The sequence below is a fragment of the Salvelinus alpinus genome, chromosome 2 (assembly GCF_045679555.1).
Source record: "Salvelinus alpinus chromosome 2, SLU_Salpinus.1, whole genome shotgun sequence".
NCBI lineage: Eukaryota > Metazoa > Chordata > Actinopteri > Salmoniformes > Salmonidae > Salvelinus > Salvelinus alpinus.
The window spans coordinates 79,070,231-79,086,899 of NC_092087.1; the positions used below are offsets into that span (position 1 = coordinate 79,070,231).

A 16,669-nucleotide genomic window follows, 5' to 3' on the forward strand; every position below is an offset into this window, starting at 1 on the left:
CCTCTTTCTTCATCCTTGCCCTGTCTCTGTCTCTGTCATTCTCACTATTTCACTCTTTTCTCCCATACTTTCCTCTCCGACTTCTCTCTCTGGCCATCTTTTCTAACCTTCCTTCTCATTGTGTTCTTCAACTATCCTTCCTTCATCACTCTTTCTTCTTCTCCCTTCATCTTCAACTCTTCTTTTATCATCCTAATAATTTCTTTCTTTTCATCCCTCCATCTTCACAGCACCCATCCTCCTCCCCCTCGCTGAATTTCTTCTTGTTGCTGCTGTTCTTCTTCCTCCAACCACCTCCATCTGTGTTGTGTATACCTCCATTTATTTTCCCTCCCCTCTTCTCTCTGCTTTCCTCCCACTTCCTCACCTCTCTCTACGTTCCTCCCACTCTCTTCCTCATCCTCCTCTCCTCTCTCTGCTTTCATCCCACTCTCCTCCTCCTCTTCCTCACCTCCTTCTACGTTCCTCCCACTCTCTTCCTCCTCCTTCTCTCCTCTCTATGCTTTCATCCCACTCTCCTCCTCCTCTTCCTCACCTCTCTCTACGTTCCTCCCACTCTCTTCCTCCTCCTCCTTATCTCCTCTCTCTGCTTTCATCCCACTCTCCTCTTCCTCCTCTCTCTGCTTTCATCCCACTCTCCTCCTCCTCCTCTCTCTGCTTTCATCCCACTCTCCTCCTCCTCTCTCTGCTTTCATCCCACTCTCTTCCTCCTCCCCCTCTCCTCTCTCTGCTTTCATCCTACTCTCCTCCTCCTCTCCTCTCTCTGCTTTCATCCCACTCTCCTCCTCCTCTCTCTGCTTTCATCCCACTCTTCTCCTCCTCTCCTCTGTCTGCTTTCATCCCACTCTCCTCCTCCCCCTCTCCTCTCTCTGCTTTCCTCCCACTTTCTTCCTCCTCCTCCTCTCCTCTCTCTGCTCTCATCCCACTCTCCTCCTCTTCCTCCTCCCCCTCTCCTCTTTCTGCTTTCCTCCCACTCTCTTCCTCCTCCTCCCCCTCTCCTCTCCTCCCAGCAGTGTCCAACCTCACTGAGGATTGAGCCCGTTTACAATTAGTATGTGTACCTGCAATTAGGCCTGACAAACCTCCACTAATGACGCTTTTAGATGGGACATTTGTAGTAACAGACTACATTAGCTACCCCCTTTTTCTCTGCTACTTCTCCCTTCACCCCTCTGCTTTGCTCTCCCCCTGGCCTCCTTGATATCTCTTTGCCTATTTCTCTCCCCATTTCTCTGTGTTCTCTCTTCTCCCTTTCTCCCCTGTTTTTCTCCTCTCTCTCTCTCTCTCTCTCTCTCTCTCTCTCTCTCTCTCTCTCTCTCTCTCTCACTCTCACTCTCACTCTCACTCTCACTCTCTCACTCTCTCTCTCTCTCTCTCTATGTTCATTCCTCCTTTCTCTGCTTTCTACTCCCTTACTTCTCCCTAGTTGTTTTCTCCCTGTTTTCGCTCTCATCTCCCTCTTCTGTAGTTTAGGGTTCCTCTCATGTGATCATGCCTAGATCAACTCCAGCACACACAGGACGCTTCATAAATGAAACATCATAAAAGGTGCTGTGACTGATTCTGTGCCCCCCTCTGCATGTCCCTCTCTCTCTCTCTATGTCTCTTTGTCTCCCTGTCCCTATCTCTCTTTCTCTCTCTTTGTTTTTCTCTCCTTCTCTCTCCCTCTGCCTCTTAAAAAGCATTACAGTATAGCTACATTAAGGATTCCCATTTCTATCTCAATATGAACGGACCCCCATACACGCACGCACGCACGCACGCACGCACGCACGCACACACACACACACACAGAAACCAAATGTTTCACATCAAGCTATGACTAATTGTGTTTCTCCCTGACTGTCCCCTCCCTCTCTTCTTCTCCTCTCTTTCTATTCTCTCCCTATTTCTCTCTGCATTGCTGTTAATAAAAGGAACAGTTAATAATAGGTCTGCAATTGACTTCAAAGAGGCTAAAGGGATGGGAGGGAGGGAGGGAGGGAGGGAGGGAGGGAGGGAGAGAGAGAGGGAGAGAGAGAGAGAGAGAGAGAGAGAGAGAGAGAGAGAGAGAGAGAGAGAGAGAGAGAGAGAGAGAGAGAGAGAGAGAGAGAGAGAGAGAGAGAGAGAGAGGGAGAGAGAGAGAGAGAGAGAGAGAGAGAGAGAGAGAGAGAGAGAGAGAGAGAGAGAGAGAGAGAGAGAGAGAGAGAGAGAAAATAAGACTGGTGGGAAGAGGGGTTAAGGGCAATGAGAGGCAGTTACTGCTCAAAGGAAAAGAGAAAAAAAGAAAGATAGAGAGATAGAAAGAGGGAGAGAGAGATAGGAAGAGAGAGCGGGAGAGAAAGAAGCCAGGAGAGAAAGAGAGAGAGCGATAGGCTGAGAGAGACAGAAGGAGAGATGGAGCTAGAGAGCGCAGGGGAGAGAATCAGTCTCAGTCTGTGAGTGTCTGATGGTCACTTAACCTGGCAGCCAGTCCATGAAGCTCAGAACCCGTCAATCTGTCAAAACACACCCGGCGCTGTCGGTCTCCTCACCGCACGCACGCACGCACACAAGAATACACACACACACACACACACACACACACACACACACACACACACACACACACACACACACACACACACACACACACACACACACACACACACACACACACACACACACACACACACACACACACACACACACACACACACACACACACACTCCAAACTGTCTTTGATGTCTGCCACAAGGTCCCTCTGAGGAAATCACTAGAATAGAGTGGTGGATTAAGCATTGTTGAGCGTCACTAGACATTTTATCTCAATTTATACCATTTCAGCATGTGAACAATACTCTATGTGCGTCATTTGATCCTGTTTTCTTTGTGTGCGGTTGTAGCAGTCATGGTATTATTATGATACAGTACCTCTTTTCAGTCCCATCACCTGCTGGTATTATCAAATTTACTGTACATGATATTAATCCTCTCTCTCTCCCCCTCCCTACCTCCCTCCCTCCAGGTACTGCATTTACACTCCTCCACGATGCTTGTCAGCCTCCTCTCCCCCTCCCCACTCCAGGACAGGCGCATCACCTCCTCCTTCCCCCCTCCTCCTCCCGAACACACCTCTTCCCCTCATCAGCACCCTCGGCTGGCCCTTCCCTCCCTCTCCCTCCCTCTCTCCCTCTCTCTCCTCCTCCTCTCCCTATTCCTTCTGCCCATCTGCGAGTCGGCGCGGTCGCCTGGGAGGGGCGGAGCTGGCCAGGGCGGAGGAGCACCAGGAGGTGCACCCGGGACGGGAGGAGCAGGAGGCGAGAAAGGAGGCCAGAGGGGCACAAACCTCATCCCCTCTCACTACCCCCCTTACTACCCCCCAGTATCCCCCGCCCGGCCCCCTGCACACCCCTTACCTCCCAAAGTGGCCTCCTCTCTCAGCATCGCCGTCATCCTGGTGGGAAACTCTAGCGAGGTGTCGTCCACCTATGTGGAGAAAGAGGAGTTCCTCCATGTCCCCCACCCTACCAAAGTCCAACTGGAGACCATGAACGACACGGACCCCAAGAGTATCATCAACCGCATCTGCACCTTGATGACCAACACCTGGCTGCAGGGGGTGGTGTTTGGGGACGACACGGACCAGGAGGCCATCGCCCAGATCCTGGACTTCATCTCTGCCCAGACACACATCCCCATCCTGGGCATCCGAGGAGGCTCCTCCATGGTTATGGCTGCCAAGGTATGGAACACTACCTTTAATGTACATCTATTTCCACTGTAGTACACACAACCTCAGACACCTATCTATTGAGTAGTGTGATGCCGTTCATATAATAGTTACAGCTGGTTGGATACACATGTATAGAGTATAATTACAAAATGCACTGTTGGTTAAGGGCTTGTAAGTAAGCATTTCACTTTAAGGTCTACACCTGTTGTATTTGGAGCACATGACAAATACACTTTGATTTGATTTGATGACACCACTACTAGTACAATGCAGTACAGTAGGTAGAAGTAACTCTGTGAAGCTCACTAAATGCTCAGGGTCCTGACACTAGTTGTTATGGTTCTCTATACATTGGGTATATGCATGCATTCTCTATCCAAGTGCTGGTGTTGAGCCCTGGTTTTTAGTCACACCAACCACTCGACTGAAAGCTAGCTCCTGGTCCAGGGGCGATAGTTGACTTTTGTATATCTCAAACAAGGTTTCTCATCAACTAGTTGACTATTGTATATCTCAAACAAGGTTACTCATCACCTTGTTGACTTTTGTATATCTAAACAAGGTTACTCATCACCTAGCAACAGGCATACGGTACTATATCTATGCATGTTCCTGTATGAGGGACGACCAACCTCCTGAAGCGCATTAAGGCACAGCTGGGCAAGACCACAGAAATAGAAGGAAATATAATATTTGTATTGACTGGCAGCTATACAGATGCAGAAAAGACGACAAGTAGGTGGCCAGTACGTTGCAAAAACTTTAGAGAGACGATTTACAAGTGATAAACACATGTAAGTAGGAGCATCTCAGCCTACACATCACAATACATCAGGACGCATAACTGCAACATGTTTCAACTCAATAAGTCTTCCTCAAGCTGCGTTGTTAAGCTATACAGCCGACCAGTGTTACTTTCAATATTCAATTGACAAGAGGTACAGTAGATCCGTTAAAATCACGCAGAGCAGGGAAACATGACCGTTTTAGCCACTCTATTCTGAGCGGCACTAGGTCCGACTGTGAACGCTACAGCATCTTATTCCGGCCCGTCTCTCAATGATTGATTCAGCTGTTAATTGGCTTCCTACAGCATATGAATCTGACATCACGTCCATGGCTGCTTCTCAAATGGAACTATTCCCTATATAGTGCCACTATGGGCCCTGGTCTGAGGTAGTGGACTACATAGGGTACAGGGTGACAGCGAGGCTACTCAACCCTGAAAAGACTCGCTGTTTGAGACAATGAGACGTTTGGCAAGTCAAATAAGAGCTTTGTCAGATTTGACTTAAAGGAAAACTCCAGCCAAAAACTATATTTTGGCATTTGTTTTATTTGTTCATTGTTGATTTAGTCCCAAAATGTTTTGCATGTCAGCAGTCAAGTTTTCAAGATATATAACTTTCAAAATACATAAATACAGCTGGTAGTATGCATTTTTGTCACGTTTGCTACCTCTCCGGCCTCTAGGTCACCAGGCTGCTCATTATGGCGCACACCTGTCACCATCGTTACGGCACCTGCGCATCATTAGACTCACCTGGACTCCATCACATCCATGATTACCTGCCCTATATACAGTGGGGAGAACAAGTATTTGATACACTGCCGATTTTGCAGGTTTTCCTACTTACAAAGCATGTAGAGGTCTGTAATTTTTATCATAGGTACACTTCAACTGTGAGAGACGGAATCTAAAACAAAAATCCAGAAAATCACATTGTATGATTTTTAAGTAATTCATTTGCATTTTATTGCATGACATAAGTATTTGATCACCTACCAACCAGTAAGAATTCCGGCTCTCACAGACCTGTTAGTTTTTCTTTAAGAAGCCCTCCTGTTCTCCACTCATTACCTGTATTAACTGCACCTGTTTGAACTCGTTACCTGTATAAAAGACACCTGTCCACACACTCAATCAAACAGACTCCAACCTCTCCACAATGGCCAAGACCAGAGAGCTGTGTAAGGACATCAGGGATAAAATTGTAGACCTGCACAAGGCTGGGATGGGCTACAGGACAATAGGCAAGCAGCTTGGTGAGAAGGCAACAACTGTTGGCGCAATTATTAGAAAATAGAAGAAAATAGAAGAAGTTCAAGATGATGGTCAATCACCCTCGGTCTGGGGCTCCATGCAAGATCTCACCTCGTGGGGCATCAATGATCATGAGGAAGGTGAGGGATCAGCCCAGAACTACACGGCAGGACCTGGTCAATGACCTGAAGAGAGCTGGGACCACAGTCTCAAAGAAAACCATTAGTAACACACTACGCCGTCATGGATTAAAATCCTGCAGCGCACACAAGGTCCCCCTGCTCAAGCAGGCGCATGTCCAGGCCCGTCTGAAGTTTGCCAATGACCATCTGGATGATCCAGAGGAGGAATGGGAGAAGGTCATGTGGTCTGATGATTCAAAAATATAGCTTTTTGGTCTAAACTCCACTCGCCGTGTTTGGAGGAAGAAGAAGGATGAGTACAACCCCAAGAACACCATCCCAACCGTGAAGCATGGAGGTGGAAACATCATTCTTTGGGGATGCTTTTCTGCAAAGGGGACAGGACGACTTCACCGTATTGAGGGGAGGATGGATGGGGCCATGTATCGCGAGATCTTGGCCAACAACCTCCTTCCCTCAGTAAGAGCATTGAAGATGGGTCGTGGCTGGGTCTTCCAGCATGACAACGACCCGAAACACACAGCCAGGGCAACTAAGGAGTGGCTCCGTAAGAAGTATCTCAAGGTCCTGGAGTGGCCTAGCCAGTCTCCAGACCTGAACCCAATAGAAAATCTTTGGAGGGAGCTGAAAGTCCGTATTGCCCAGCGACAGCCCCGAAACCTGAAGGATCTGGAGAAGGTCTGTATGGAGGAGTGGGCCAAAATCCCTGCTGCAGTGTGTGCAAACCTGGTCAAGAACTACAGGAAACGTATGATCTCTGTAATTGCAAACAAAGGATTCTGTACCAAATATTAAGTTCTGCTTTTCTGATGTATCAAATACTTATGTCATGCAATAAAATGCTAATTAATTACTTAAAAATCATACAATGTGATTTTCGGGATTTTTGTTTTAGATTCCGTCTCTCACAGTTGAAGTGTACCTATGATAAAAATTACAGACCTCTACATGCTTTGTAAGTAGGAAAACCTGCAAAATCGGCAGTGTATCAAATACTTGTTCTCCCCACTGTATGTCACTCCCTTTGGTTCCTTCCCCAGGCGTTATTTTCCTGTTTCTGTGGCATGTCTGTGCGTTGTTCGTGTTTCTTGTTTTGTATTATGTTGTGTTTCTTTATTAAAACACTCATTCCCTGAACTTGCTTCCCAACTCTCAGCGCACATCGTTACAGAATGACACCTCACCAAAGGGAAGCATCAGGGGGTGATTTAAATTATTTTGTGTTGGAGGTAATGTCTGGTCCGGGTGTCCGAACCGGAGCTACCTGGGAGGCCTCAGCCGGTTTGTCTGGTTCCCCTGCCTCAACTGGCTCAACGGGTTTCCATACCTCAGCGGGATCGATAGGCTCTCATGCCTCAGCGGGTGAACAGGTTCCTGTTCCTCGACCGAGGCAACCAGGGAGGTCTCATCAGACTCTCACGCCTCAGCCGGTTAGTCCGGTTTGTGCGCTTCAGCGGAAGCGACCGGTCCGCTCCGGATCCCCGGGATCGTCCCTTTGGTTGGCGTCCTGCGGCTGGAGCCGAACGCGCCGGGGAGGGGGTACTGTCACGTGTGCTCCCTCTCCGGCCTCTAGGTCACCAGCCTACTCGTTATGGTGCACACCTGTCACCATCGTTACGTGCACCTGCGCGTCATCAGACTCACCTGGACTCCATCACCTCCTTGATTACCTTATATGTCATTCCCTTTGGTTCCTTCCCCAGGCGTCATTGTTTCTCTTTCTGTTTCATGTCTGTGCGTTGTTCGTGTTTCTTGTTTTGTATTATGTTCCGTTTATTTATTAAAACACTCACTCCCTGAACTTGCTTTGTGACTCTCAGCGCACATCGTTACAATTTTTAATCATATGATGCTGCGTTTTGCATCATATGAAGCTAAATGCATCATACCAGCTGTAATTATGTATTTTGATGATGTGATGAAATCTAGCAAGCCCTGACTTTGGGCCGGTTGCGGCCTACTTTTGTATTGTAACATACCCAGTAATAACAGACCAATGAACCATATAAATACTTTAGTGAATGTGATGTATCTATCCAGGCTTAGAAATTATTGATGAGATTAGGCCACTGAACATAATGGGAAGTCTTGTAGAAGTCTCTGAGTGTTAGGGGGTGATTTGTCTTTCTTTGAGGATGTTTTGACTTGCTTTTGGAGAGTCTGCATCAGTTCTCATCTACTTCCTTTACTTCAGCTTCAAAATGGAGGCACCGAGGCAGTGGCTTTTCTGTCTGGGTTGTGTGAGTTAGTTGGACAGTGTCATGACCGTCAACGACAATCTAAATAGGTCAGATCAGGTTTGCAATGAATAACTTCAATCAGACCCCTTCTCACCCTGGTCTTAACAAGGTCTGCGCTCTCAAGATTCACCAAATGAATGTTCTGTTTCAACAGACTTTTTCCCGCTGAAACTCTAACACGTTCCCAAGCGAATACTGGAACAATATTTCTAACATAGAGCCAGCCTGCCGGAACCGCCCCTTTTGAGCAAGCTGTGTTAATGATGGGTTAAGAATGAAACAGGAGACAAAGGGCTATGAGACAGAAGTTTCATCCGAGACACATGAAAAGTGGGAGGTAGACGGCGGGTGCGGGGCAACAAAAGACGAACAGCAGAGCGGCTAAGGATTTTGAGATGGTGAAAGGGCCGATGAAAAGGGGGGAAAGTTTACGGGACTCCACCCGGAGGAGCAGGTCCCAAGTGGAAAGCCATACCCTCTGACCGAGCCGATAGCGGGGATCAGGGGTCCGGTGGCGATCCGCCTGTCGCCGATACTTGGATGTGGTCTTCAGAAGAGAGGCCCAGGTACGGCGACAGAGGCCAATGAACATCTGGGCATAGGGTATGCTGACTTCTTCCTCTTGCTCAGGGAAGAGCGGGGGCTAATATCTCAGTGGCCGAGCAGGGAAGGGTGTTACATGTGTATTCCACCCACACGAGTTGCTGGCTCCAGGTGGTGGGATTGGCAGGGACGAGGCAACGAAGAGCCGTCTCAAGGTCCTGATTGGCTCGCTCCAACTGGCCATTAAATTTGGGGTGAAAACCAAAGGACAGGCTGGCCGATGACCCAATGAGGGTGCAGAACGCATTCCAGAACCGGGACAAGAACCACGATCGGAGACCATGTCGACAGGAAGTCCATGGATCCGGAAGACGTGCTGTACCATGAGCTGAGCCATCTCCTTGGCTGAGGGCAACTTGGGAAGGGAAATAAAATGGGTGGCTTTAGAAAACCTATCCACCCCTGTCAGGATCGTGGTGTTGCCATCTGACGGAGGAAGACCACTAACAAAGTCCAGGGATATATGGGACCAGGGGCAGTGAGGAACAGGGAATGGTTGAAGAAGGCCAGCTGGAGCTTGCCACGGAGTCTTATTTTGTGCACAGACAGTGCAGGCGGCAACAAATGCGGAGACATCAGGAACCACGGAAGGCAACCAAAAGCGTAGTCGGATGAAAGCCAGGGTCCAACGGGAGCCTGAATTGCAGGTCAGTCTCGAGGAATGTGCCCACTCCAGGACCGGGGAACAGGCAGAGTCCGGTACAAACATCCAGTTAGCCGGACCCCCTGGGAATGCTGCGCCTTACGGACCAGGCTCTCTATACGCCAGATGACTGCAGGCAATAGACAGGAGGTAGGGAGTATGGACTCGGGGTCAGACGGAGTAGCAGCGGAGCTATACAAATGTGAGCGTGCATCAGGCTTCACATTCTTGGACCCCGGGCGGTAGGAGAGAGTGAAATTGAAACGGGTGAATAACAGGGCCCAACGAGCCTGCCTAGAATTGAGGTGCTTGGCAATGCGGAGATATTCCAGGTTCTTATGGTCAGTGCACACTAATATTGAGTGTTCCGCCCCCTCCAACCAGTGCCTCCACTCTTCCAACACCATCTTGACGGCGAGAAGTTCTCGATTTCCCACATCATAGTTCCTATCAGCAGGGGTAAGACGATGGGAGACAAAAGCGCAGGGGTGCAGCTTTTGGTCCTGGGCAGAACGCTGGGACAGGAGGGCCCCCACCCCGACATCCGAGGCGTCGAACTCCACCACAAACTGACAGGACGGGTCGGGATGGATTAAGATGGGGGCTGTAGTGAATCGATGTTTGAGGTCTGAGAACGCCCAGTCAGCTGCTGGAGACCACGTGAATGGAACCTTGGGAGAGGTGAGTGTTGACAGGGGGGAAGCTAGTGTGCTGTAACCCCGGATGAAGCGGCGGTAGAAGTTAGCAAATCCCTGGAAACGTTGCAGCTGCACTCTGGATGTGGGTTGAGGCCAATCCACCACTGCTCTTACCTTGTCTGCATCCATCTGCATATGTCCTGCAGCGATGACGTATCCTAGGAAGGAAATGGTGGAGCGATGGAATTCACACTTCTCCGCTCTAACGAAAAGCTGGTTCTCCAGGAGACGCTGAAGGACCTGTCGGATGTAGAGGACGTGCTCTTGAGCTGAACGGGAAAGGACAAGGATGTCGTAGACAAACACGAACCGGTTCATCATGTTCCGGAGCACATCGTTGACCAGGGCCTGGAACACAGGGTGAGCGTTGGTCTGTCCGAATGGCATAACCAAGTACTCATAGTTGCCCGCTAGCCATGTTAAAGCCAGTCTTCCACTCATTTCCTTCCTGTATACAAACCATATGGTAGGCGTTCTGAAGGTCCAACTTAGAGAAGATGGTCACTCCCTGAAGAGGTTCGAAAGTCGAGGAGATGAGTGGTAGAAGGTAACGGTTTTTAACCGCGATGTCATTTATGCCCCGGTCGTCGTACACGGGCGGCGGGTGAGGCAGATGGACAAATACCTCCTGCAGTGAGAGAGTCCTCAATGTACTCCTCCATAGCCTTGGTCTCCGGACTCGACAGGGAGTAAAGCCATCCCCGAGGTGGTGTAGTGCCCGGGAGAAGGTCAATGGAGCGGTCATAGGTTCGATGTGGGGGGAGAGACGTAGCGCGGTCCTTGTTGATAACCTCCCGGACCAGGTACTCCGGCTACTCCGCAGGAATGGCAGAGAGATCCGAGGCTTCTCCCAAGCCTGCAGGAAGACGTCCCGGGGCAGACTTTGCCAACTTAAGACACTGTGCATGGCAGAACCAGCTCCAACCCACGATAGATCCAGGAGCACAGTCGATCAAGGGATTGTGCTTCTGGAGCCATGAATACCCCAAAACCACATCGATAGATTCTAAGAGCACTAACTGCATACATTTCCTGATAGTCGTAGGTTGATAGGAACCGTATTGTGGGTGTCTCTGCCAATAGAGCGCCCATCCAGCGCTCTGACGTCCATGGGAGTTGAGAGGAGTTGAGTGGAGATTCCCAGCTCCGACACCAAGGAAGCATCGATAAAGCTATCGTCGGCCACAGTATCAATGAGCACCTGGAGAGATTTGGCCTGGTCACCCCACAGCAGGGTGGCATGGATATGGGTACGAGTAATGGGAGATTGGAAAATCCCTGTACGGCTCACCAGAGAACTCGTACTTACTTATTCTTTAAAATAAATTGTACCCCCTTTTCTCCCCAATTTTCGTGGTATCCAATCGCTAGTAATTACTATCTTGTCTCATCGCTACAACTCCCGTACGGGCTCGGGAGAGACGAAGGTCGAAAGTCATGCGTCCTCCGAAGCACAACCCAACCAAGCCGCACTGGTTCTTAATACAGCGCGCCTCCAACCCGGAAGCCAGCCGCACCAATGTGTCGGAGGAAACACCGTGCACCCGCCCCCCTTGGTTAGCGCGCACTGCGCCCGGCCCGCCACAGGAGTCGCTGGAGCGCGATGAGACAAGGATAGGCCAATTGTGCGTCGCCCCACGGAGCTCCCGGTCGCGGCCGGCTGTGACAGAGCCTGGGTGCAAACCCAGAGACTCTGGTGGCACAGCTAGCGCTGCGATGCAGTGCCCTAGACCACTGCGCCACCCGGGAGGCCGAGCCGGGTCTTTTTAATGGACAGGTGGAAATATAATGTCCTGTAATCTCGCAATACATACAGCTCCTGGTGCTTAACCTGCATAAATTTTCATCTGGAGACAATCTAGCCTTTCCCAGTATCTTGGGCTCTGGTCAAGGCGATGAGGGAGTCTAGGTCCATGGGCAGCTCCCGGGCTGCAAGCTTGTCATTAATCACTGATAATCCGTGAAGCAACGTGTCAAGTAGGGCTTCCGGGTTCGAGGCACTCTCAGCCGCCAATGTGCGAAAATCCACTGCGTAGTCTGCCACACTACGGGAGTCTTGCCGTAGTTGGAGCAGCTTACGAGCAGCCTCTCTCCCCGACATCGGAGAAATGAACAATTTATCTACCTCCGCCACAAACTCCTCCAGGCTGAGGCAAACGGTGGACTGTTGCTCCCACACCGCCGTAGCCCAGGCGTGTGCCCTCCCGGACATCAGCGTTATCAACTATGTTATCTTTGAGCAGTCCGAGGGGAACGAAGAAGGCTGCGGTTTGAAGATGAGGGAGCACTGGGAGAGAAACGCACGGCAGGTTCCAGAATCTCCAGCGTAGCGCCTCTGGAGGAGGTAAGCGAGGTTCTCGGGACACCGGGGTAGGCTGGGAAGAAATGCGGGGTTGCTGAGAGTCTGAGGAATTACTGTAGTGACTTGCTGCCTAGTTGGGAATCCGCAGTGATGCAGCAATGTATCGAACACATGGTCATGGCGTTCTGCTAGGGTATGGAGTCCCTCCATAAGGGATTGCTGTAAATCCTCGTGTCTTCCAATGGTGGCTCCTTGGAAGTAGACTGCGTTGCGGAGCTGGTCCGAGCCTACTGGGTCAGTCATGGCCAGTTCGTACTATCACGGCTCAGGCTAAGACCCAGATGCAGACACAGGAGGCAGATAGTACGAGTCTCAGAGTTTATTATAGTACATGCGGCATGCAGAACAGAAGTCAAGGCAGGCAAAGAGTCGGAATCCAAATCAGAAACAGGCAGGTACAGGACGGCAGGCAGGATCAGGGTCAAGACAGGCAGAAAGGTCAGAACTGGGAAGACTAGGAAAAACAAAACTAGAGCACAGGAAACACGGGAACACACTGGTAGGACTTGGCGGGACAAGACAAACTGGCAACAGACAAACAGAAAAGGCAGGTATAAATACACAGGGGATAATGGGGGGAAATAGGAGACACCTGGTGGGGGGTGGAGACAAGCACAAAGACACGTGAAACAGATCAGAATGTGACACTGTCCCTCTCTCTCTCCCCCTCCGTCTCTTCTTTAACAAGCATCAATGTTGCTGACATGGGGATCTGTTTTCAGCGTATTACGTCTCCAGTCAGTAACCGGTGCAAAGTGTGTATGTTTATTCCGTGTTCCCATTTAATTAGCTAGTAAATAAATAATTAAACCAATTTGTGTAGTATTGAATCATAAGTCAGGCCCAGGTTTTTGCAGATGCAAGGAGGTTACGACTGTTCAGAATGGTGATATGATACGAGGTTATGATTAATAAGTTGACTGTTTATAGATGTGATAGGTAAAAATACCTTTTAGAGTTTAATATTGGGAGATGGTAACCCTTTAAAGAACCGCTCTCGTGGTGCCCCAGATCCTAATGAGTTAATTGTTACATGATGAATTTAGTCGGGTAACAATTAAAAATAGTTAGTTAAATAGATAAACAACAGTCTTCAGATTAATGTTAAAGTCAAGTCACGACAACAGCAAAAAGCCTCCTTTTAGTTAAAAGAGAGGAAATTAGAAAGTTGGAGACAGTTTTGAAGACTTCAAACATCCTTAGAAGATATCACTGTCTTCTATGTACCTGTTTAGTACTGTGGTCAAAACCAGAGGGAGACTAAAATACATCTGTGTCTCTGTGAACCACCTGAACTCGGTTTAATGGATCACATGAAAACAACTCAAATCAAAGAGGATTGAATTCAAACAACCACTGACTGTGAGATGGTCTTTTACAAAGGTCTGAGGCTGTTAGCAAAGGTCAACTTGGGGTTTGCAAACAGACATTAATCTGAGAAACAAGCCTCTCAGAGGAAAGTGAGAGAGACAGAGAGAGAGAGAGAAAAAAAGGTAATTCACTGAAAATGGTTCTCTGAGAAAGGCAAGACCACAGCAATAGGCTGACTTCAAAAAGAACCACAGAAAAGATAGTAGATAGAGGCCGGGAGGAATAGAGAGTCAGAAAGAGAAAGATGGAGAGAGAGAGAGAGAGAATGTGTAACACACAGAGAGATAGGGTTATGAAATTATCCAGAATATGTGTGTGGGTGTGAGGGAGGGAGAGGATTCTACTCAACATATAATTACCCTATTTAAAAACTGACAGATAGACAGAGGGCACCAACACTGAGACTGACAGGAACTGACAGGGACTGACAGGGACGATGAGACACATGCTCAGGACAACAATACAAGTCAGGAGGGGAAAAACACATGTTAATGGCCTATTAGAGAGAGGGAAGGACAGGTAGAGAGAGAGAGAGCGAGAGAGAGATGTGAAGAGATGAAAACTGAAGACATATAGGAATGTTTTCTCCCTGTCTTTTCTTAGTAATTACTACTCACTTGCTTCCCTTTTCCTTTTTTCCTTCCCTCTCCCTGATGCTCTCTCTCTCTCCGTTTTACCCGCACGCACGCACGCACGCACGCACGCACGCACGCACGCACGCACGCACGCACGCACGCACGCACGCACGCACGCACGCACGCACACACACACACACACACACACACACACACACACACACACACACACACACACACACACACACACACACACACACACACACACACACACACACAGTGAACACGGAACTGAAGGCTGAATGCGGCTGATACGGTTGGCATGGAAACCCCATGCTTATACATTTCTATATATATATAAGGACAGCTACAGAGGGAGGTAGGCATGTTTATTTTCTGAGCCTCTGAAAAAAAGGAAGGGATAGAATAGAAGGATGAAGCCAAAATGCTCTGGTCATGGGGGTAGGTAGTGTGAGGTTGTGTACAGGCTAAACCTGGACCAGAGGGATGGGGAATGGAACTGACTGGAGAGATGGAGGGAGGGATGGAGAAAGAGAGATGGAGGGATGGGGGACTGATGGAGGATAGATGAGAGATTTGGTGCACATTACTGCACCGGATATGTAAATATGAAAAGGAGGAGGCTGGAAAGAGAAAGAAAGATGGAGGAAGCACAGAGAGAGATGGCGAGAGAGATGTGTGTGGGTGAGATGGAACATGAAGCCTATAGAGTCATGTGGGGGAGTTGTATGAACCGTGATTCTGTGTGCTTGTGTGCGTGTGGGCGTGTGTGCGTTTGTCCCTGCATGCTGTGTGTGACTGCAAGCGCAACATGAAAACAACCCCAGCATCAATACCTCAGTTCCCTTCAGGTTGTTGGGTCAATCATCTATCAAGGCCCCACCTTAACCAGTAATCTATTCTAACTCTCCCTTCTAAACCTCCCCTAACCTCTCACTCTGGGTCCCAATAGGTCATATGAGGCCTCACCATTACCAGTCATCTATTCTAACTCTCCTGTCTAAACGTGGGCAACGTGGACAGGAGACAACTACAAATACCTCGGTGTTTGGCTAGACTGTAAACTCTCCTTCCAGACTCATATTAAACATCTCCAATCCAAAATCAAATCTAGAATCGGCTTTCTATTTCGCATCAAAGCCTCTTTCACTCACACCGCCAAACTTACCTTAGTAAAACTGACCATCCTACCGATCCTCGACTTCGGCGATGTCATCTACAAAACAGCTTCCAATACTCTACTCAGCAAATTGGATGTAGTCTATCACAGTGCCATCCGTTTTGTTACCGAAGCGCCTTATACCACCCACCACTGTGACCTGTATGCTCTAGTCGGCTGGCCCTCGCTACATATTCGTCGCCAGACCCGCTGGCTCCAGGTCATCTATAAGTCTATGCTAGGTAAAGCTCCGCCTTATCTCAGCTCACTGGTCACGATAACAACACCCACCCGTAGCACGTGCTCCAGCAGGTATATCTCACTGGTCATCCCCAAAACCAACACCTCCTTTGGCCGACTTTCCTTCCAGTTCTCTGCTGCCAGTGACTGGAACGAATTGCAAAAATCGCTGAAGCTGGAGACTTACATTTCCCTCACCAACTTTAATCATCAGCTATCTGACCAGCTACATAGTCCATCTGTAAATTGCCCACCCAATCTACCTACCTCATCCCCCATATTGTTTTTATTTACTTTGCTTCTCTTTTGCACACCAGTATCACTACTTACTATACACACCATCATCTGCTCATCATCATCTGCTCATCTATCACTCCAGTGTTAATCTGCTAAATTGTAATTACTCTGCTACTATGGCCTATTTATTGCCTTACCTCCTCACGCCATTTGCACACACTGTATTTAGACTTTTTTTTAAATTTTCTTATTGTGTTATTGACTGTACGCTTGTTTATTTAATGTGTAACTCTGTGTTGTTGTCTCTGTCGCACTGCTTTGCTTTATCTTGGCCAGGTCGCAGTTGTAAATGAGAACTTGTTCTCAACTAGCTTACCTGGTTAAATAAAGGTTAAATATATATATATTTTTAAATATACCTCCCCTAACCTCTCACTCTGGGTCCCAATAGGTCATATGAGGCCTCACCACTACCAGTAATCTATTCTAACACCATTACCAGTCATCTATTCTAACACCAGTACCAGTCATCTATTCTAACACCATTCCCAGTTATCTATTCTAACTCTCCTGTCTAAATCTCCCCTAACCTCTCACTATGGGTCCCAATAGGTCATATGAGGCCTCACCACTACCAG

The 16,669-nt window shown here is 48.6% G+C and overlaps 1 protein-coding gene across 6 annotated transcripts in view; it reads left to right on the forward strand.

Moving 5' to 3' along the window:
- The window catches only part of grin2bb (glutamate receptor, ionotropic, N-methyl D-aspartate 2B, genome duplicate b), a 140,285-nt gene that overhangs the window by 26,732 nt on the left and 96,884 nt on the right, over positions 1-16,669 (forward strand). For all 6 annotated transcript variants that reach the window (XM_071389453.1, XM_071389452.1, XM_071389456.1 and 3 more), the window contains one exon: positions 2,988-3,704. In XM_071389453.1, the coding sequence (XP_071245554.1) occupies positions 2,988-3,704 (717 nt within the window). The remainder of the gene's footprint in view (positions 1-2,987; positions 3,705-16,669) is intronic.